The sequence below is a fragment of the Lynx rufus genome, unplaced genomic scaffold (assembly GCF_022079265.1).
Source record: "Lynx rufus isolate CCGP_SWC_20201006 ecotype Redwood Valley unplaced genomic scaffold, mLynRuf1.p SCAF_5, whole genome shotgun sequence".
Classification (NCBI taxonomy): domain Eukaryota; kingdom Metazoa; phylum Chordata; class Mammalia; order Carnivora; family Felidae; genus Lynx; species Lynx rufus.
In genome coordinates, this window is record NW_025814867.1 from 48,696,436 (window position 1) to 48,721,272 (window position 24,837).

Genomic DNA, 24,837 nt, shown 5'->3' on the forward strand with positions numbered 1-24,837 from the left:
GGGATACCTGTTTATCTTTGCTTGCAACCTTATAGGCTAAGCATGACAAATTCCCACCAAAATGATTCATATCTAACCTCAAAGGAATACTCTACTGTGAGAGGAGGATGGTGCAGTCTCATGGTGCAACTCCATAATCATAGGAAAGGGCTATTTGTATAGATGTGTTAAGACATTAGAGTTCCACAGTGGAGCCTATACTCATCTCTCCGACTACACAAGAAGCCTTTTGTAGTGTAAACCAATTCCTTAAGGCAATGTGCGTCATTCCTTATGGGAGACCACCTCTCACTCTTTGATTCCAACTGGGGCTTGCCTTAGAGACACACTGCATTCTAGATGGGCAAGATATCCCTGTGAAAGATGTTGCTGAAGAAAACACAGGATTAGGGACAAAAAAGAAACATGGCCACTGCCAATTTAATCCTCGTTGACATGACACGTAGATTTAGTTATTTAAAAAACATTAATTTGTAATTTTTCCTGCAGAGGCATTTCCAATTAATAAAGCTGGGGATGTCTGAACAAGAGAGTCAGTATTTTAAAAATATTATAATTATGTATTTCCCTCTTATTCATCTGGGAAAAATTCAGCTTTTCTCTCTTGGAAGAAGGAGTTGAAGTGTATTTTTCTCTTTTTTTCCTTTAAAAGAAATATCCAAGACAATCTCAGGATTATGCTATCCACATGTTAAGTTTTAAAATGTGTAACTGTATATATATAAGCAATACCTATCACTGCAATTTTCAAACAGAAATTTTATACCAAAATGTAATGTGGAAAGTTCCTGGACTTCTCATGCCTCTGTGTGTTGGAATGTACTCTCTTCCTCCACCCCTTCTGCAGGGTGGACTATTATTCCTTTCAAGGCTCACAGTGAAAGTTGTGATGATTTCCACTCTCCCTTTGGCAGAATTAGCTGTGCCTATAGCACTTTTGGACAAGCTGCAGTAATCAATTTTTTGAAATAGTTATTATCTGTACCCTCCTGCCCTTCCTGATCTCTAAATAATTTGAAAGCCAGGATTCTATCTTATTGTCTTTGAATTTTAGTACCTAAGCCCTGGGCTCAGTGAATGTTTGTTTGAGTCAATGATATAGGCACAGTCAGAGGTACCCTCACATTCTCCCCACACTACCTAACGTTGAGATGCAGTGACCTGACATGAACTCAAACCTGACTGGACCCAAGCATAGGTCAGATCTCACATCTCCTTTAATTTTGGTAGAGTAGGAGTCAGTGAGTCTAAATTATTTTTCCAGTTCAATCATCCACTATCTCTGGGTGTCTTATTAAGCTTCAAAAAGCTGTACCTTCCCCTACCTCATGGGATTAGTGGAAAATAAATAAGACCACATCTGAAGAACCAGGTTTCTTATTAGAGAGTACATTATTATCATCACATCAAGCAAGCTATCCTGAGCGCTGAAAAATCTACCCTGAGAAGAAAAAACAACCTGGAAACATTTTCATTCTGCCAGCACTGTTTTCTATTATTAAACAGTACACATCCTGTGAACCCCTATGGTATGACTCTAGAAAAATGAAGCAAAGGATAAGACAAATGTGAAAAAAATAAGCCAGAGGAGTTTTTGGGTGTTTTTTTTTTTTTTTGGAGGACCGCTGATTTTTGTAACTTGCTTCAAGGTGTGCAGAGATATTTAAAATAAATAATAATTTGTTGCCTACTTCGAGTTGGAGAAAAGCACACTGATATGTGAACTGTAAACCATACACAGTATACACAGTGTCTAATAAAATCCATTAAAAATACCACTGCTTTTTCAGATTCTTTTGAAAAATCATATTTCAGTTAATCACTTATTTGGAAAATCCCAATGATTCTCTGGTACCTTACATTTAAAGCACATTTGCATTTAATTTTTCTCATCTATTAAAATTAATTGTGGAAAACTTAATTGTGAACTGCTGAGTAAAGGGCAACATTCCAAAATGTGTATACTCTTATTGATTATAACTTGTGGGAAATATACTAATTTGGAATCTAATTTTCCTTTTGTTTTTCCTGATTGTATCAGGAGAATTTCAAACAACTTCTCTGTCTCTTTCCAGTTTCTATTGCACTACAATTCTTTTTTTTTTTAATGTTTATTTATTTTTGAGACAATGCGAGAGACAGAGTGCAAGCAGCGGAGGGGCAGACAGAGAGAGACACAGAATCTGAAGCGGGCTCCAGGCTCTGAGCTGTCAGCCCAGAACCCAACGTGGGGCTCGAACTCACAAACTGTGAGATCATGACCTGAGCCGAAGTCGGACGCTTAACTGACTGAGCCACTCAGGCACCCCTACACTACAATTCTTATTTCTGAATTTTCTGGGTTTCTAAATACTTGGATCTCCAACTATGCTTGTACCTGAGGACTCACTTAGGAATGACTTTCTGGCCGACCTTGGAAGCAACATTCAGAAAACATAGCTATTGTCCCCTCCCCAGCAAGGACTGTAGAGTTAACAGTCAAGAACAGGGTCAGGCGAGCCATCATCTCTTACTTACCATCCCCTGATTCTTTCACCCAACTCTGTTGACCTGACCTTGACTTCAATCCATGTGACCTGGAGGTTGACTATACTAGCACAGAACTATATCATTCATGGCACAGATGGAGGGGGAGCAGAATTCTTCCTGATGAATTGACCACTGTCTGGAAAAGCAGGATAGAATCACTATTAAGCTAAATACTTTAAAAATATAAACATGTATTTAAATAAAATAATAGAACCATTTGTCTTTACCAGGGTACTACCTGGTGAGTGAGAGTGAGAGTTAACACAGGAGAGGAAAAATAACAAATGGTTTCCTCAGAATTCCAAGAAAAGGTAACCACTTGTAGAAAAATCTGGGAGAAAGTGGTTGAGCCCCAGATCATGTATTCATTTATTCATCATTATGGAGTACTAAGTTCACAGCTGGCACCATACCAGACTCATACCAGAGACACAAATATTTAATCATAATCTAGTAAATATGGCAAATACATAATTACAAAAACACATGATTAAAGACAGAGTAGAGAGGGGTATTTAAAAAGGCACAGAGGAAAGAAAGAACAGTCACCTATGCCAGGGGTAGAGTACATCCAGACTTGCTGAAGTTACCCGGGAAATGGTCCAACTCATTTTGAAAATGACCTTATCTCCTATGAGTTTTCCCTTCTAACAAGGGAAACAGTAGGTCTGCTGGGATCATTATATAGAAAAACAAATGTTTTGTAGATGTTTTAGTGCAGACTAAAGCCTCTCAGGTTTGGCTTGACACTAATCTTGGATTGGGAGTGGGTAGGATAGATGTGAGTCCTGAGTCTCTCTGATCTCTTCTTTATAATAACCTGATTTTGGTAGTAATGGATGCAAGGATAAAACATGCATTTCAGCTATTTAAAGAAGCTTTAGAACAGCTCCATCTAATAGAATGTTTTGCAAAGACAGAAATGTTCTATGACTTCACACTCCAGGAAGTAGCCACGGGACACAAGCCACTAGCCACATTTTGGGTGGAATCATTTTTAAATCTTATTTAATTTTAATTTAAATTTAAGTTTGGCCATATATGGGTAGTGGCTACTTTACTGTACAGTGCATCTTTATAGCATAGGAGACCTGGTTTCAGAAAACCTAGATGGAATAGCCAATAGTAGGTTAACAAGTATGAGTTATCTTAAAATGCATTTGGAAGAAAGTTTTGGATACTATAAAGCTTAAGCTCAAATCTAAATGTTTTAAACATTCCAATTATATATTGGAATGCATTGACTAGCATTAACCAGTCAGCTGTCAGAGGCCTTAAGATAATTGTCTTCTAACTAGTATTCCAACTCCCCAATGATTAGATTCTGTCTACCAATTATCATTCAAACTGAATCCTCCCTTCTTGCTTTGTAAAAAGAGTAATTGCTTTCTCATAGATCCCAATTCTGAAATTCAGATCAGCAGGTCTGTAATTCTTATATGTGGAAAACTATAATGAGGAAGAAACTATAAAAACGGGAGTATTTTAGAAGGAAAAGTGAGTGCTGGGATACACACCCGATAGGAAGCTAAGATAGGCCTGAAGATACTGACCTAAAAAAGCAAATAAATAATACTCTTAAGAACTGACTTAATTCTTAGGGTGTAAACAGAAAGGTAAGAAGGTAGATTTGTGGAAATATCTTTTAAATCAGGTTGTTTAGTAATTTATAGACCAAGACCCAAACCATCCATGCCTAAAAAGTCATATACTCTGTCAATTAAAGGTAATGTTTTTTAAACCTTTATGTATACAGACCAAAGGAAAACAACAACAACAACAACAACAACAACAACAACAACAAAAACCAGATGTGGAAGATTAGGAAATCATTTAAAAGTAATTTATTGATAGGAAAAACACAGCCAGAATACTTATTTAATATTTGAAAGTTGTATATTTCTTGACTATAATTTCCCTGATTCCTTAGGCTCAGATAGGGGCAGGAACTATCAAAAATTATAAATATGCTAATGTGTGTGTATAGTTCTGAACCTAAATCTACATAGTGCTGAAGTGGTGTTTATTTATTTTGAGAGAGAGTACGCGTGCATGCATGCATGTGAGTGAGGGAGGGGCAGAGAGAGAGAGAGGGGGAGAGAGAATCCCAAGCAGGCTCTACACTGTCACTGCAGAGCCCAACACAGGGCTCCATCTCACAAACCGTGAGATCATGACCTGAACTGAAATCAAGACCAAGAGTTGGACACTTAACCAACTGAGCCACCCAGGTGTCCTTAACCTCCATTTTTATTTGGGAATCTTTGTTTAGTGTGAGATCAATATAACTATTGCCATTTTATAAGTGAGTTAACTTAGACACTAAGAAATAAAGTCAAGCAGCTAATTGTCAAGGAATAGTAGAGGTCACATGTTATTGGTTTATATATTAAGGAATTTATATTTTCAAGATATAAAGAAACAGTATTCTTAATTATATATATATGCACATATATATTCTGTATGTATATACATACATATATATATACATATATATACATATATGTGTGTGTGTGTATATATATATATATATATTCTTTTGTGACTTTTACTATGATGGGAGGCTGAAAAGAATTGCTGTCTATAATGAGTTGATTTTCTTACTCCTCTTTTACTTGAAAGGCTCCCTAAATCTAAAACTTATTTCAACTCAGTATAGGAAATAACTATCTAAATTGAACATTATGTAATTTGATAGGATGTTATATTCAGATGGTTTAAAAATCTAAATTCTGTCTGAAGGTGAATAAAATATCATGATTTTATAAACATAATTTCAAATAAAGCTTGATACTAATAAAATATTTTAGGAATATAAATATTAAGATCAGATTTTCATTATGTATGTAAGGACTTTGTAGGGGATAGAGATCCTTTCTTTCTTCCCCTTCTTTTTAACCCTTTAGGTCTTCATCAATTATTTCCACCAGGCTGGTGTAGGGAAGGAGACAGGTTAAAAAAAAAAGAGAGAGAGAGAATGAATTCTTCTATCAGTTACTTCTTATTTCAAAGAATATATATATATATATATATATATATATATATTTTTTTTTTTTTTTAAGGATAACTAAACATTGAACCAGAAGATACAGCCTTGAGTTTTACCTTATAATACTAGCCATGTAACTTAGGTGTTTGTATCTTTCCCACTGTTCTGTATGTCCATTGGGAATGGTGGGGGAAGGTGGAGAAATAAGTGTTTATGATTCAGACATTGCATTTGAAATGGAAGCAAATTCAATCCCTGTTTTTTCAGAACGTTGAGAGTCAAGCTAGGAAGACCAAACACCTACATCAATTCTGGGGTGAAGTGCCTGGTAAAGGATAGATTCATAAATGGTAAAACAGAGAAATAATGAAATTCTAAGAAGAGATAGAGTTAGAAACACTCATGCCAAGAAAGCAGTCTGGTAAGAAAGAATCTAGGACAGCAGGCTTGGAGAGACTAGGGCTCATGTGATCAGACACTGGGTGTTACTGCATGTGGTTTATGTTGAATGGAGTATGTCATTGGTATACTGGAACTGGCTTTTACTGACTCTAAAAATTTCAGCAATCTTGAGATCCAGTTGTTAAAAAGTAAACTATATAAACCTAAAATAAACTATATTAAAAAGGAAGATTACTAATACCCAAAATTCACCACTTCTTATTTATTACATTTTTTAAAATTATACCTGCTCTTGAAATTGTCTATGCCTGTTTTATATATTGGCAATACTGTATAATGTGCTGCTGCACATTTCTCCCTAACTCTGCATTCAATGATCTTATCAGTGTTATCCTATGCAAATAACCATGGTGAGAGTATTTATACCATAGAAATCAGCAATATGTAATCTAATATCAAATCTAATATCTAATAGATATTTAGAATTAAAAGTGTATCTTGCATATTACATTGCACATTACATGTTACATTGTGAAGAACACAGAAAATAGAAAACTGATTCAATAAAAGTCACATATCATTGACTACAAAAGACAACATATGTATTTGTTGTTTCAATTTCATCTTATTAATGTATGAGAGTTGTAGCCAACCTTCATATCAGAACTGTATCTCTCATTTGCAACTATAGGGGTCTATGTGGAATTTACAATAAATAGTATCTATTTTAATAATATTCACACAAAGGTTTTTAAAGTGACACAATCATTTAGTGTAATAAATATCACCTTTATCCTTAGACTAGTCTTGGACTCCTTTCTCATTCTGGATAGGATCTCATTCTGGATCCTATCTTGAACCCCAGTCTCTCCTGGAACCTAACTCTCCATGTTGGAATCAAAATTCCTACAATTGTTTTCAGGGTTGTTGGCAACTTTCCTCTGTCCCAAAGATATATGGTCCACTTGCCCAGGTAAGACTGTTAGAAGTATTTGAAAGCATGGCCTGAAGTATCTCTATGGCACTAATTGTAAAAAGTCCTTGTTCTTTGACAGACTGAGTTCTCTTTACTAGAGAGCAGCATTACCGACCATTACCAACACCTCGGTCACCTCCACACTTCGGCTTGAAACATAGTTGCTTTCACTGACAACCATTCATTTTGGAACAAATATTATTCTAAACAAAATGATATGTAATGCCCTTTGTTTTAATCATGGATTATAATGTATTTTCACTCTAGTAGTGACTGGTCTCTTATGGAATGTGGCAGATGGAGCATGGGCTTTGGAAACAGGCAGACCAGAATTCAGTATTGCCTCTACCTCTGTACCCCTGTATCCTGTTCTATAATATAGGGAAATTATAAAACTGATATTGTGAAGATTAGATAATATATATCAAATACTTATTTCAGTGTATAATATGCCATAATAATAAATAAACACCATAATAATAAACACCATAATAATAAACACTATATTTGGTGCATAATAAACACACCATATTTGATACTATTATTTCATTTCATTCATTCATTCATTCATTCAGCAACTATTTATTAAATACACAGTAGCTTTCAGGCACTATGCTTGGTGCTGATGATAGATGAAATAATTAAGAAAATGAATACCCACCCTGTCATCACAAAGTTATTCCTAACACAGGAAAGTTAAATAAATGAGTAATAAGTAGAGGATATAATATGAGTGTGTAACTGGAAACGTAGGAAAGGCTTCCCAGAGTATAAAATATTTAAATAGAGACCTGAAGGACAAGCAGGATTTAGCCATGTAAAATGGGAGGGAATACATCCAGGAAAAGATCTGTCAGACTCCAAAGACTGAACACTGAAGGTGTTTCTAAATAAACCAAAATGAACAAGGGGACTTGTTTACACAGTGTGCAGCAGACCTCTCTCTTTTGCCCTGTCTTGCTCTGCATTTTTAATCAACAGTTTGAATAAAAGTATGAAGGGTGACCTGTTAAATCCGTGGGTGATTCAAATTGTGGAATGATAGTGTAGATTCAGGTCTTAGAATCATCTGAAAGCATTTTTTGATAGCACTAGAAAAGGCTACCAAAAGTAACGGAAGAGTGGGCTAAGTAGAACAAGATGAAATTGAACAGAGAGACGATATAACTGGGTCCAAGCAATAGACTGCAAATGTACCAAATGGCTAAGTGGCAGCATGAGCAAAAAGGGCATAAAAGTGTTAGCTGATATTAAACACAACAGCAGCACAATATGACTGCTAAATGAGTGAATTTGATCTTAAGATGCATTAAGAGAAGTACAGTTGACCCTTGAACAATATGGGTTTGAATCACACAGGTCTTACTTATATGCAGATTTTTAAAAATAAATATAGCACAGCACTGTAAATGTATTTTCTCTTCCTAATGATTTTCTTAATAGTATTTTATTTTCTCTAGCTTACTGTATTTTAAGGGTATAATATATAATACATATACAAAATTTGTGTTAATGGACTGTTTATGTTATTGGTAAGGCTTCTGGTCCATAGTAGGCTGTTAGTTAAGTTTTTGGGGATTCAAAAGTTATACATGGATTTTCAATTCTGGGTTAGTTTGGCTTCCCTAATCCTTGTATTGTTTAAGGGTCAACTGTTTAGGTCATAGTGTAAAGGAGGAGAGACAACTTGAATATTCTGTTTGATTCTGGGTTTTGCATATTTAAAGGACTATAGGCTATTCTAAATGAATTTATGATAAGAACGGTTGAAGTAAGTAACAATATTTAGTTAGCATAATGAGAAAAGACAGAAACATGAAAAATTGGATAAGCATATTCCATTAGCTTAACAGCAAGGGAAAGAGGTAAGAGAATGATTCAGGAGGGATTCAAGAGGCAGAAGCAAGATGTGGTGAAAGGCCTTGGGCAATGGATGCTCATCAGAAATCATCTGGGCAAACTACTTATTTTTAACTTCTTTAAAATTGTGAAACATAACACACATTCAAGACACCATTAAGAATAACTATGCAGTTAAGAAACTATAATCACTCCCTAAGATGAGAAATAGAATATTTCCAGCACTCCAGGGGACCACATGTGTACTTTCTTGCATAATTTCTTTCTAAAGACAAACACTACTTAGACTTCTGTGATAATTACCTTCTGGTTCTTCTTTACAGTTTTACCATTTTGTATTGTCCCTGAATCATTTAATTCAGTTGTGTCTGATTTTAAGCTTTATTAAATACAGTCATAGAGCGTATTTGGTTACGTTTCTTTGATATACTTGCAAAAGTTATTCACATTTTATGTAGCTTTAGTTTTGTTTTTTTTTTTTTAATTTCGTTGTTTTTTTGATTAGGGCGTGGACTAGATATCAAGAGCCTTGAAGCTTATATTACTTGTCTTCTTCTTTAAGGAAAGGAATACACAAATATGATTTTTACTAATTTTATAAAAACATATGTCCATATTAACACATTGCTAGAGCCCCTCCCAGACTTGGAAGTGATCAGGCAAGTTTCTTTGGCTTAATGTAATATACACTTCTGCACATGGTATTCTTTGTAGAAATATTCAACAACTTATTTACTCATTATAACATTGATGGACTTTTGGTCTATTCCTAAATGTTGAGGCTATTGCAAACAGAGCTTCCAGAAACATAAACATGTTCTAGTGTAGCACTGTCCAATAGAACTGCAGTGATGGAAATGGTTTATATTTGTGTTGTCCGATACAGTAGCCACTAGCCATATTTGGATATTAAGCTCTGGAACTGTGAATAGTGCAACTGAGGAATTGACTTCTAAATAAAAAATTAAATAATTTATATTTAAATAGATACATATGACTAGAGGCTACTGTATTGGACAGCGCAATTCTAGAGTGTATGCCTGAGTGGAATTGCTGGGATATGAGGCATTTACCTTTTGTAGATGCTGCCAGACTGTTTCTCATCAACCTTGGCATTGTCAGACTATTTACTTTTGGCTATTTTTGTGGGTGTACAGTGGTGTCTCATTGCTATTTTAATTGAGATTTCCAGATTATTAATGATGTGGCATACCTTTATATATCTGTATGGTTATTTTCATTTCCTCTTATGTGAAGTATGAGTTTAAATCTTTGGTCATATATGATTGGGTTGTCTGTTACTTCTCACTCACTTATTGGTGTTCTTTGTAAATTATATATTCTAAATGCAAGTTTTTTGTTGAGGATATATTTTGCAAATATCTACACACAGTTTTTAAAAGCATTGATACCCAAATCTTGCTGTAGACCAATTAAATCAGAATTTCTGTGGGTGGGATTGGGGTATTTTTAAAGTATCTCCAGGTGATATTAATCTTCCTGTGTGAGGGGAATGGATAGGATTTGGTATGAGAAATGATTTTCTAACTATCAAAATTATCACTCTAAAGCAGTTAGGATAGTTGCATATGTGGACTATCTCTGGAGTCAGATGGCCTGAGTTTACTCTCAGGCTCTGATAAACTTTTCTGTGCTTCAGTTTTCCCATCTGTTAAATTGGATAATAATGCCTACCAAATAGTCTTTGTGAATACTAAATAAGCAATTATATGTAAAGTGCTTAAAACTGTGTGTGACACATAGCACATGCTCAATAAGTATTAGTTATCATCACCATTGTCTCATTATCATCATAATCATCATCATCAAAGATTAAATTACCTGCTTTATAAAGTAGCGAGAGCCAGTATCTTCTTTAATAAGAAAGCATCAGAAAGCTTTCACTAAGATCAGTAATTAGGCAAGGATGCTCTGTCTCCTCCACTATGCAAAATTGTTCGAGAATTATTGGCTAATACAACCAGACAAGAGAAATTAAAGAGAGGTGTAAGAGGGGAGCCTGGGTGGCTTAGTTGGTTAAGTGTTTGACTTTGGCTCAGATCATGATCTCGAGGTTTGTGGGGCCCGTGTTGGGCTCTGGGGTTGAGCTCTGTGCTGACAGCTTCGAGCCTGGAGCCTGCTTCAGATTCTGTGTCTCCCTCTCTCTGCCCCTCCCCTGCTTGTACTTTGTTTTTCTGTGTGTCTCAAAAATAAACAAAAAATTTAAAAACATTTAAAAGTGAGGTATAAGAATTGATAAAAAAGTAAAACATCTCTATTTGATGATGATATGACAGCATGCCTAGAAAACCTTAAATAATGATAATCAATGATTTTCCTGAAACAATAAAATAATTCAGTAGTGTAGCACAGATAATATTAACAGGCAGAAATCAATATCCTTAATATATACAAATAATAACCAGTTAGAGGACATAATGGTAGAAGAACCTCATTTACAATGAAAATAAGATTGAGTACTTTGGAATAAACTTAGCAAAAAGATATAACACTTGTAGGAAGAAAGCTTTAAAATCTTTCAGGAGAAAGATAACAAGAGTAGATTAGAAAAAATGGAAAGACATCCCCTGTTCTCAGATAAGACAGCTAAATATTATAAAGATGTCAGTTCTCTCTGAACTAATTTATAAATTTAACACAATCCTGATGAAGCTTTTTTATGGAGTTAGACAAGTTGAAAGTAAATTTGATATGAAAAAGCAAACATTCAAGAATAGCAAGAAAAATACTGAAAAAAAAAATACCGGCCAGGTGGGGGTGGGGGGAAATCAGCCCTCCCAGACATTAAAACTTGCTATAATATGGGGGGTGGGAGGAAGGGGAGGGGAGGTGATGGGCATTGAAGAGGGCATCTTTTGGGATGAGCACTGGGTGTTGTATGGAAACTAATTTGACAATAAATTTCATATATTAAAAAAAAAAAAACTTGCTATAATAGAGTCTCTAATTAAGACAGTGAGATACTGGTGCATGAATAGATAGTGGAATAGAATAGAAAGCCCAGAAATAGACCCAAGTACGTATGAAAATATAGTATAAGATAAAGATGATATTTCAGAACACTGTGGGTAATGGTGGACTTTTAAATAAATTATGCTTTTTTTTAAGGCAAGTCTTTTTTTTTTCTTTAATTTTAAAAAATATTTAGTTATTTTTGAGAGAGAGAGAGAGAGAGCAAGAGCAAGCACATGAGCAAGGGAGAGGCAGAGGAGGAGACACGGATTCCAAAGCAACCCAAGCAATCTGAGCTGTCAGCACAGAGCCCATTGGGCTTGAACCCATGAACTATGAGATCATGACCTGAGCTGAAATTGGATGCTCAACTGATTGAGCCACCCAGGCACCCCAAATTATGCTTTTTAATAAATTATGGGAAGGGGCACCTGGATGGCTTAGATGGTTGAGCCTCCCATGGGGCTCTCTGCTGTCAGCACAGATCCAGCTTCAGATCCTCTGTCCCCCTTTCTCTCTGCCCCTCCCCCACTCAGTTACATTCTCTCTCTCAAAAATAAATAAATATTTTTGAAAAATAAATGATGGGTAACTATTTAGAAAAAACAAAATTGGGGTCCCTGGTTGGCTCAGTTGGTTAAGCATCAACTCTTGATTTCAGCTCAGGTCATGATCTCAGGGTTCCTGGGATCAAGCCCTGCCTCAGGCTCTGCACTGACAGGGTAGGGCCTACTTGGGATTCTCTCTCTCTCTCTCTCTCTCTCTCTCTCTCTCTCTCTCTTTCTCTCTCTGCTCCTCCCCAGTTCATGTACTCATGCTCCCTCTCTCTTTCAAAATAAATAAACATCTAAAAAAAAAAGACAAAAAACAAAATTATATTAATATCTTGACACCAAATACAAAAATAAATTCCAAATGGATCTGAGATCTAAATGTAAAAGTTGAAACCGTACAAGTACTAGAAGAAAACAAAGGTGAATTCCATTTTAAATTGTTTATCTGACTCAAAAAAATCCAGAGGCAATTAGGGGCACCTGGGTGGCTCAGTCAAGTGGCAATTCCTAACAAAACTATATTTTTGACCCCCAAATCCTAATTCTAGGAATTTATTCTGAAGATACGCCTCCAAAAATATGAAAATACATGTGCATAATGTTGTTTACTGCTATATTTTTTAATTGCAAAATATTAGAAACATCATAAGGCCCATGTAAGAGAGTGATTGAATTAACTGTGGTATAGCCACACTATGGATAATTATGCAGATATAAAAAGTGAAATCTCTATAAACTGGTGTGGAGTAACTTCTATGATATATTGTTAAGTGAAAAAAGTAAAGTACAAAAGAGTTATATGTAAGGAAGAAGGAGATATAAGAAGGTATGCATGTATCTGCTTATTTGTGCAAAAAGAAATACAGGGTAGTTAAACCAGAAACTATGAGATTGATTACTTACAGGGGATAGGTAGGTACAGGGTGGAAAGAATGGGAAAATGGGAATAGGGAAGAAGGAATGAGGGAGGAAAGCACATATTTTATGTAGTTCTGATTCTTGGAATCATAGTAATGTTTCACATACTCAAACATAAATAATCAAAATCAAAAATAAAGTGGGAGGAACTCATAATATAAAATGAAAGGAATGAAAATGAAAATAACCTAAGTCAATGGGGAAGATTGTATTTTGACTATAAACTGTAAGATTAAAGATGAAAAGAAGTGTATACAACCATTATATTCTAGTCAATACTTTTCTTTCCCCACAAGAGTATAGGTGTGCAATTGAGCAAATAAGTAAATATGTTTCTGGAGAATGAAAGTCAGTTTTCTCACTGTTAGAAAAAGAAGTAACAAGAAAAGGGAAAGGCGTTAATGAATCTATGGTATTTGATTGGACTTGGAGGTATCAGTATAAGTGCATGGTTTTAAATGATTTATACAGAGAAACTGTTATAGAAATATTGATGTGTACATGAGTATACATATATCCATTTCCTAGATCTGTCCAATGATAGGGTCTAGAAGCAAGACACCCCAGCAGCAATGAGCATATGTAGCACCCAGATGTTGGTTTCTAAATACCATTGTCCAATAAAAGGAACCAGAACTCCTTGGAAAAATGCTTGATTCTAAGGATGCATCAGGGATAACAGAAGATGAGGCTGGAATTTCTTGTGCTGCTAGAAAATAAGGAAGTGTTAAAAAGATGAGGATAGCATGCTGGGTGGATATAAGGCACCAACCTGAAAGAGCTTCCAATGGCCAAATATAGGACAACTGGAGTAGCAAAGTAAAGAATAGTAGTATGGCTTATAACCTACAGATTAAAACAGAATCTTTGAGCCCATACTGATATAAATAAATAAGCAAATGAAGGAGAAGAGATAGCTTTTTCTTTCAGGACAATTCCAATAATAAATATAGAAGGAATGATAGAAATAGAAAATTACCTTCATATAATTGTTGCAGGCAAGATTCATCAATTAATGCTGAAATTAGTGGGCAATAGTATGACATGAAACAATATTTGCATGGTCTCAAAATATCTCCTCATAAGATATTATAAATTACAAATAAATTACATATAGATTACCAAGGGAAAATAGTAATTTTACATGGAGAAATCTGGAATGCATCACCTATATGAAATTGCCATCACAAGACGTATCAACACCATGTACTTCTTGATCTGATGCACTGGGAAGAGCAAACATCACTTCTGTAGTATTCTTGCCAAAAATGCGTAACTTCAACTTAATCAATGGAAAACATAACACAATTGAAGGACATTCCAGAAACAAAACAAACTGTCCAGTAGTTCACACATGTCAAAGTTGTATAAGACAAGGAAAGACTGAATAACTGTATTGGAAGCTGTAGATTGGAAGAGACTGAGTAGTCATAGCAACAGATGCGGTATGGGATCTGGGATTAGATTCTGGACCAAAAAGACAACATAAGCAGGATGACTGGCAAAATTGAAATAAGGTCTATAAATTAATTGTGAGTTTTCTGATAATTACGTTACTGTCACGTAACATATTAACATTAGTGGAAGCTGGATGAAGGATATAGAACTCTCTGTACTATTTTTGAAACTGTTTTGTAAGTCTAAAATTAGTTCACAATAAAAAGTTTAAAAAATGTAATGGATTTCCAGCCGTTTGAGTTCAAGTGAGGGATAACCACTCAATAGGAGGTTGTAGAAGAGACTCAAGCCATACTCGGCAGTTCTAGTACATAGCCTTTTAAGGTCTCCTTAAATCACAAGGTGTTTTTAAGAATGTTAACAAAATTAGCTTAAAAGGTGAGTTATAGGAGTCCACACGAGCTTGGATCCGATGATAATCCCCCTGAGTTTGTAGAAAGCGAACAGTTAAACAGCTCAGTTTTACTTCATTTTAGCAAATGATACACGCTGTGAGGATTACAAAAATTTTATGACATATTTGAATTACTTTACGATGAAATTCCCTTAGCTTCAACTTTCAGTACTTTGAATGCTTGAGAACAAATTTGCATTCATGGATGAGTTTTCAGCCACACTCCAAATAGCCATTCTAAACTGTCCCACATAATCTCAAAAAAGTGCTCGAACAATTTAAAGCAGGAAGAAATTAATTCTACTCTTATGCAGAGAAGATCAGATTCCAAAAGAGCACATGCAATGTGATCCTGTTTTTTTCAAAAGTAAAAATATATGCATGGGAAAGAGCCTGAAGTTTTATGTGATAAAATGTAAACAGTGGTTAACTTTGGGTGGTTGGAATTGGGTATTTTTTCTTTGCTTATCAGTAATTTCTAAATTTTCTACAATAATTATATTACTTTACAATGATAAAACAATAAAAGTTACAAACACTTTTGAAAAAAAAAAGCAGTAGAGGTGCCTGGGTGGCTCAGTCAGTTGAGTGTCCCACATCAGCTCAGGTCATGATCCCCCCCGTTTGTGGGTGTGAGCCCCATGTTGGACTTTGCACTGACCACGCGGAGCCTGCTTTGGATTCTCTTATCTCCCTGTCTCTCTGCCCCTATCCCGCTCACACTTTCTCTCTCAAAATAAATAAACATTAAAAAATATATATTTAAAAAGCAGTGTAACAGTTTTTTTTAGGTATCTGAACAGTGAGTGATGAACTAAACACTGTAACAAATGGATGTAGCTAAATATAAAATATCTATACTCCAGACAGTTATTTGCTGTAAGATGACTGTCTTGAGGCTACAAATAAGTGACAAATGATTTTTTCTCCTACAGTCACTTCAGTGAAAAATGTCACAAATTACTCAGAGAATAGGTTTAAGCATTTGCCAATATTAAGTTAACAATGTCATGGGAAACACTATTTTATGCCTGATTTAATTTTTTAATAGTTTATTTTTTTAAATGAAAAGAGAAGATACACTCTTTTTGGGGAGAGGTAAGAGATATGCATACAGGTAGCCCCCTCACTTATCCAGGCCTCACTTTCTGTGGTTTCAGTTACCCATAGTCCACTGTGGTCTAGAAGCAGATGATCTTGCTGATATATCATCGGAAGGTCGATGGTAGCCTAATGCTACATCACAATGCCTGTCACTGACTTCACTTCATTTCATCATGTAGCATTTTATCATCTCATATCATCACATGAAGAAGGGTGAGTACAGTACAATAAGATATTTTGAAATTGAGAGAGTGACCACATTCCCATAACTTTTATTACAGTATGTTAATATAATTGTTCTATTTTTTGTTATTATTATTAATCTCTTACTGTGCCTAACTTATAAATTAAGCTGCATCACAGGTATGTTTATATAGAAAAAAAATAGTATATGTAGGGTTCAGTGCTATTTACATTTCAGGCATCCACGGGGAGTCTTGGAACATATCCCCCACAGATAATGGGACACTATTGTATTGGAGTATTTTCTTCTAGTCTTATTTTACTTTATGAGGCATATATTAAGCAGAAAGGATTAATTTTGCCCTGTTTTTTAAACTAGTATTTATCTCCCAGTGATTAGATGCTAATGTGGTACTTCTTAAATTTTAATGTGCATTTGAATGAGCTGGGAGATTCTGATTGTATAGGTCTGGGATGGGCTTTTATTTTGCACTCCAGTCAGCTAGGGGTTTGTCAGAAATGCAGAATCTTGGAGCCCACCTCAGATTTACTAGTCACAATCTACATTAAAAAAATTGTTTATGTTTATTTATTTTTAAGAGAGAGAGAGAGAGACAGAGACAGAGAGAGAGAGCAAGCAGGGGAGGGGCAGAGAGAGAGGGAGACACAGAATCTGAAGCAGGCTCCAGGCTCTGAGCTGTCAGCACAGAGCCCAACACAAGGCTCAAACCCATGAACTGTGAGATCATGACCTGAGCAGAAGTCGGACGCTCAACCAAATGAGCCACCCAGGCACCCCCACAATCTACATTTTAACAAGACATCCATTTGACTTATTTGCACATTAAAATATGAGAAACTCATATGTGGAGTTTAACACAACAGATGAACATAGGGGAAGGGAAAGAGAAGTAAGATAAAAACAGAGAGAGAGAAACAGGAAGAAACTCTTAAATACAGAGAACAAACTGAAGGTTGCTGGAGGGCAGATGGTAGGAGGATGGGTTCAGTGGGTGACAGGCATTAAGGAGGGCACTTTTCAGGATGAGCACTGGGTGTCACACGTAAGAGATGAATGATTGAGTTCTACTGCTGAATCCAAGACTACACTGTATGTTAACTAACTTGAATTTACATTAAAAGAATGAGAAGCTCTAATTTAAAGAACCCCAAATAATCTAGTTTGATTTCTGGTTTCCACAGTTTTTTATGAAAATTATTTAAAGAAACAATAATATTAAAAAGTTATAGAAACCATTGTTGCCACTTCACTCTGTCAGCAGACACAACTTGGATTTTAAAACTATTTTTAGATAGTTAAAACATTTCACTTAAAATGAGAATGAAACTTTTTTAATGCTCAGATGACTTTAAAGTTAGTTCTTGTTTGTGTATACATCCTTCTGCTAAATGATTTGTGTAGCTCATTCAAATGTAATCACTTCTCCCTGCTTGGTCTCTCATTTGAGAAGAATTGTTTCAGAATCTGTTTTTCTATATTCTACTGGCTTAATGGAGGACCTTTCACCTTTCAGATGCTATGATGCTAGGATTACAAGAGGGATTAAGTGATATAGTTACAACATATCTTTGTTTCTGATTGATTATAATAAACATATGAGTTTCTAGAGCTTTAAGACAACACATTAAAAGAAAATGGAATTTATTGATGAACTTTGTATTAAAAGAGAAAATTAGAGTTAACACCCACAAGCCACCGAATTATTTTATAAGTCCAATTTTATTTATTCATAGATGGCAAAACTCTTAGGTTCTGAAAATCATTATTTCATTTGAAGAACAGTCACACCGTATTAAAACTTTGTAACTGAAGAGCTCCAACATTTCTTTTTTTTTTTAATTTTTTTAATGTTTATTTATTTTTGAGAGAGAGAGAGACAGAGCATGAGCAGGGGAAGGGCAGAGAGAGAGGGAGACACAGAATCCGAAACAGGCTCCAGGCTCTGAGCTGTCAGCACAGAGCCTGATGTGGGGCCTGAACTCACAAACCATGAGATCATGACCTGAGTTGAAGTCAGATGCTTAACTGACTGAGCCACCCAGGTGCCCCAGAGCTCTGACATTTCTAATTTTTATCTGAATATTTTAACAGTGGACTTCTTAGGATTCTACCTATTAGGGATCCGAAAAGGAGTGGTAATGTGGTTAACACTGAATCTCAGTCTTACTAGCACTTTCAACTCTGATCAATTTTATTGGATCACATTTAAACTCCCGAAGGCATTCTACTACCATCTTCTTTGCACCTTAACGTTGATCTGATGCTTTCACTCCTGCCAGGATTTCAAACAAAATACACTGGGAATTTGTTTACTAACTTAAACTCTAATAAAAAATTAAGCAGCATGTATTGTCAAAATAAAGTAGGGCTCACTAAATATATTTTAAATCAAACCTGCGGGTTTTTTTTTAAGCTTAAGAATAAAGAAGACACACCATACAATGTAGAACCATTAAACATGAACTAATAGATTCGGACTAAAAATGTCAAAGTACAACCACAGAAAATCAGAAGAGATAGTGCTTTTATAGACGTATTGCAGTGTCTACTGCAGTTTAATGTATCACTTTAAGATACGTAAGTTAACATTGCTTTCAGAGCAAAGAAGGTATTTGGAAGAAAAGGATAAAATGAAAGTGCTTTCTAAGTCATCATCTACTCCCATGAAATATCTGTGGTGAAGAATAGGTTAAGAGTAAAAACCTGTCTTTGGTCATGGAAGTGTTTTCATAAGCATTTCGTCCCTAAATATATTTTGGTTACATGTTAACCTTAAAGTTCAGAGGCAAATTTGCTAAAAGGCAAGGCCTATCAATAACATCAGCCTATAATCCAAGGATTTCTTACTGTTGTTTGAAAATTTATGATAGTATTTCATTTAATTTCAATTAGTCTCTGAAAATATAAATTTTATCTTTCCTGAGTGTTCCCTTATTTTATCACTAATCATTTTTTTCACAACCATCATTTTAGATCAGTTTTTTTTAACTACTTGCTCCTCAGAGATGTTAAAATATTAATACTTAAGCAAATCCTTATAGCTGAAAGGTATTGATTGGTATTTGATCTGGACTGATCCAAGTTTTGTGCTTTCTATATATCATTTTATTTATGATTTATAGAGGCTTGTGGATAAGCTGTGTTTCATTTTTCTCATAGGACAGTATATTATGTGTAAACAGTGTCTGATCCTTTCATAAGATTCTAGGGTAATTGATTATACTCTCCAGACTATAATCAAGACTTTTTAATGAGGGTTATAAGTTGTGATACTTTAGATGATAATTCCCAATGTTTTTGGCAAAATACATAAGAAAATGAAGTCATTTAAAGTAACGTTGAGTGGGAAAAAAAACAAGTCCCAGAAAATTAGGTACAGTATGACACCATCTTTAGAAAACTCAAAATAAGCAAAACTAAATAATATATTATGTTAGAAATGCACTCATTTGTGATAAAATGATAAAACAAACAATGATGATTCAGGATAGCTGTAACTCCTAAGAGGTAAGCATGGGGATGGAATAAAGGAGTAACACACCAAGGTATTTGCAAGTTACTGGGATGCAAACACACATACACACAGGCACACACACACACATACAGACACTTCATCATGATATTACTTAACAATTTTTAAGTACAAGAAAACCAAGAGGTTTAGATTATTTGGGAACAAATTGATGATGAAACTGTAGGGATTTTCCTCTTAGCTGGGGTACCATTTTCTTCTAAAAATACTGAGCATTGTGTCCCTGTGGCCTGTCAATAGTATACTTTTCACTGTTATTTTTAATTTGTGGCAAATATTTAGTGATTTTTTTGAAATACTTAATTACTAAATAATAGGAATAATTATTTTAATAATATATTTTGTATATTTTGTTTTATTATATAACTTACTTTTTAAACAGTGATATTAGAATAAGGCTAGTAGTTTTAATTATCACTGAGAATAAAGGAAATCTCGGATTATTCTATCCATATTCATATTTGGTGTTATATGGTCATATTTTGATCAATGAATGCATTATTCCTTACACATATTTCTGGAATTATGTTTTTGTTTTGACAAGTGGAATTTGATTTCCATTAAATCTTGTAGAAAAGGCTCTTCTTTCCAGTAAATCAGTAGTGTGGAAAGCAAGGGCAGCTTTAATTAGCAGATATGAAAGTTTGGAATAAAGAACAATCTCATGCCAACAGTAGACTATAGTTTTAATAAAGTAAGAAGTATCCCTCATCATTCTAGGCAGGCTAGAACCTAGGATAAAATGGAATAAAATTAAGGTGCAAATTCTTTTGGTTTATAAAACATTATAAAGCCATTCTTCTATCCTTAAAGGGATGGAACATTTAGCAGAGTTGGCAAAGGCTCCCTTCAGTATATTCTGGAATAGATCTTTTTTCCCTACTGGGTACTAGAGGGACTAGTTCTGGCAAGAAGAATAGGCAAACTGTCTAGTTTAGTTGCAGCAGGACTGCCCTCCTCACCACTAGCTGTATAAATATTTGCCTTTATGTCAAAAAGAAAACTGACCTTGAGCACTTTTTGTGGGGGAGAGGGAAAAGGAAAACTTCCAGGTTAACTAATTTGAAACAAGTTCTGAGAGTCTAGTCTGAATTTAGACAGATTACTTGAGGTTAAACTATAAAGCTCTACCCTTCTCAAAGAGCCTGTTTAGCTCTGTCAATGCCAAAACATACAGATTTTGAATAAAATGTATAACTTAAAATTTTAAATCCCTCAAAAGAACACCTTGAAATAAAATTTAATATTATGGAAATTAATCAAAGCAAGTGAAATTGAATGAAATAAGCAACTGATCTTTTTTTTATCCCCATGCCTATCATATTTCGCCTCACTTCTTATTTCACAGAAAGAACAACCTTTACTGTACCTGACGAGGGGTTCTTTCTGATTTACTCCTACACCATTCCCAGTCTGAAAGGTCTGGTTTCTGACTCTCCTCATGAGAAAGTCTTCTTTCTGTCCCTTCCAAAAAGGTGGTTTCTTCATAGTTTGTATCACCTCCTGTTTCTTCAGAAATCAGTGGATCAACACCCTTTCCACTGTGGCAATCCTGTTTAGCCTCCATAATATCAGTATTTGTGCATTTGTTGATCCCTTTTAGTACAGAACTGTCCCGAGAGGGTGTGGTGCTGATTTCCACTTTTATGGCATTAAAGATATTATGAGTGTCTCTCTGAGAGTCTTTTGTAGTTTTGCATTCAGAATTCATGAGATTGTGATAGGATGTAGAATTTTCATCATCATCATAGTAATCTTCACGTGCTATTTTATAAATCCCATAACTCCTTTGGAATGACAGATTGAATTCAAAGCCTCTCCTCTTGGCTAAGTAAAAACAAAAACAAAGTTCCATGGTTAAGAAGGTAGGTATAAACAATTGGATATACATAGGGAATAAAAGTAGGAAAGTGCATTCAAATTATTATGATTTTAAAAACTATCTTCATTACCTGTCAATTATGTATGAAAGTAATTACACCTTATAAATTCAAGGTATCTAATTACTCTGAGCCTAACTTTTCTCACTTGTACAATGAGAGGCTGGTTTAAAGTACATACAATTCCAAGAACCCTGCAGTCTTTAAAGCAGTTTAATGAACAAAAATTTAACCATAAATTCGAAAACTCTCACATATATGCAGTTTTAGTTTTAGCTTTTTTAATCTATCAGTTATCCATACATTACTTTATATGGGGATAAAATATATCATTTCTAAATTTTATTTTGCTAGAAATTATTAAGAGGGCCTTAATATTACATGAGTTATTCATCTGACAACATCAGCAACAGATATGACTGCATTAAATATTTTCATGTATTCCAATCCTGACATTTATATGTTTATATATGCATACATTAAAAATTAGGAAATGCTGCAATACAGTTTTTAAACTTTTTAAATGAACATATATTTCTGATACAAATAAATTTGGAATGAATTATAAAAAACAGTGAATAGATTCATATTTTTGTGATCTAAAGCACTTTGCAACGTGTCTCTAAACCTGGTTAATTACAAAATGCATTTAGTAGGAATGCATAAAATTTTATGGTTTAAACCAAGAGAAGTGTTAAGAGTATCTTAATATAGTACTACTGGTTGGTGGATATGGTATGAAATCTTAGTAGAAAAGTGAGAATGTGGCAGAAAGTGATACAATTTTTATGTGTGAATGTCATTGAATACTAGATCATTACTTTATGTATTAAGAATCAAGTTACATCAGGATAGTAGACAAAATGCAATTTAATGTTTTGGTATTCATCTTTCAAAACATGGCTCATTTGAAAGTATTTCTTCTACTTGGATAATCCTGTATCATATACCAGACATTTAGCTATCCTTGGTGGAAAGGTCTATGAAGTTATAAATTTTCTGTGGGAACAACAAATAAAATTTGATTCATTTTACAATAAATCCTAGTGCCATTCATATGCTGATTCTATTACCAAATTTTTTCCCATAACTGAAGATTTACAAGGCTATTCTGCTGACTGAAAATAGAATTTATAGGTATCATTCATTCATTGAGACAAAACATTCATTGTTTGAGCCAGAACACAAACAAGAATTTCTATTCAAAGAAAATACAAAGTAGAAACATATATTAATATTTTATATCCTGTCTTATGTATAGTTCTACTTACTTTTTCTAGTAATATAGTTCAGTGAAATTAAATTAGGATTTTTAACTTAGTTCAACAGTGTGAAAGTGGAGGAACTAAAAGGATATTTTAATTATTGATGGGTTTCCATTTTCTCTCAAAAAAGATACAAAGTGACAAATTGTGAACTCCAGGACAGTAAGCAAACAAAAACTCATAAATCCCATTTTATCATATAACACAATAAAACTGGTGTCTGTGGCTATATATCTGATTAGCTGTATATTATAATTATGAAATGTGTAGAGAAAAAATGAGTAATGTTTTTGAAGGAGTGTGCAGACTGTCAATGGAGAATCTGCCTCCAGGTCATGAAGAGGCAGTCTGAGGTAGGCTATGAGAAGGAAGAGTGATTGTGATTTACACCATGGAGAAACAGAGAACTCCAGGGCTAATTTATGCCCACAGGTCATGTCATTTAACACAGCAACAACACTGCATAATAAAAGGCTTATGAGTTCTATTTTACAGTTGAAAAAACTGAGGCTGGTAGAGGAGACCTACCTAAGACCTACCTACCTAGTAAAGAGATTTGAATTTAAAGTCAGCTGATTCCAGAATTTGAATTACTAACCTTTATGTGAAATTGCTTTACTGCTAATTAGACCCATGAGAGACCTAAGGTAAATTCTGACTGAGGTAATGAATGGAGATAATAGGTTATAACAATATAACAGTTGACAACAGTTTAATAACAGAAACTTAAAGATCATCAGAATACAGTCAGGATCTTTTGAAGTTTATGCTCTCTATACTTAACAAAAAAATATGTGTGTGTGTGTGTGTGTGTGTGTATAATGTTGTATTCTGAAAAGCTAAGCCCTGGATGAAACATGAATTAGCTTTAGTCTTTTGCCTTTAGTCACACCTTGCTAATTGCAATTTCAAACATTATTAGTTAATTATGTCAGCTTATAAAAATAAATAATTCTCCAGAATAATATGGCACTTAGCAGATATTTTGATTTTGCTTACAATAAAAGTTGAAAATCTGATTTTATAGAAAATATTTTAACTGTTTATTTAATTAAAAAAGAAAACATCATCTCATGCAAAGAAAATGAGTCTGAAAGCCATATCCAGTCCATATGTCTGCCACCTGAGACCTCTTTGTTAAAATCATCTTTGTTTTTTTTAACACTTTTGTTTTGAGACACTAGTAATACAGGTTAATGTTGGAAACAAGAGAGAATTGTTAATCTGCAAATTATTTCCCATTACTGACATTCATTTTTTGATTGCATGTCTCTCCACTTGCATTCATGAAGGCTGAGATAGAGAATGATGTTTACATCTGCAAAATGAACTTAGAGTCAATATGAGTTAGGAAGCATCCTTGCTTTTTGAGTTCACTGATGAAGAATGTAAAAAGGGGAATCTTAGTTTGTTAAGGAGAAAAAGCCTAAATGTAAAACTGGAGCCATACTCCCAAAGAATCAAGGCACTTGATTAGGCACTTGCCTACCTGAGGAAGAGTATCTTTGGGGTTTAAAAATTCTGTTCTTGTATCATCCTAGCAACAGGAAAGTATATGATGGGTTCTCAGACAATGAAATTACATCATTCTTGTTCTCAGAGTTTCCCTACAGCAGAATCTGGGATCATAAAGAGAATGGAGCCATTTGGACTACAAGCATTTGAAACTAATGTTTCTCACAGTGTTTGATTTTTGAAGTCATGCCTCTTTTTATAAGCCTACAATATTTCAGGGAGTTTTTCCCTGAAAATTTAAATACAAAGAAAAACGATGGTAATTTTAGAGGAAAAATATTAT

The 24,837-nt window shown here is 34.5% G+C and overlaps 1 protein-coding gene across 1 annotated transcript in view; it reads right to left on the minus strand.

Annotated features, from left to right (window-relative positions):
• GPR149 (G protein-coupled receptor 149) overlaps positions 1-24,837 on the minus strand; it is a 66,353-nt gene that overhangs the window by 37,383 nt on the left and 4,133 nt on the right. Inside the window, exon 3 of the mRNA XM_047099656.1 lies at positions 21,264-21,721. Within this exon, the coding sequence (XP_046955612.1) occupies positions 21,264-21,721 (458 nt within the window). The remainder of the gene's footprint in view (positions 1-21,263; positions 21,722-24,837) is intronic.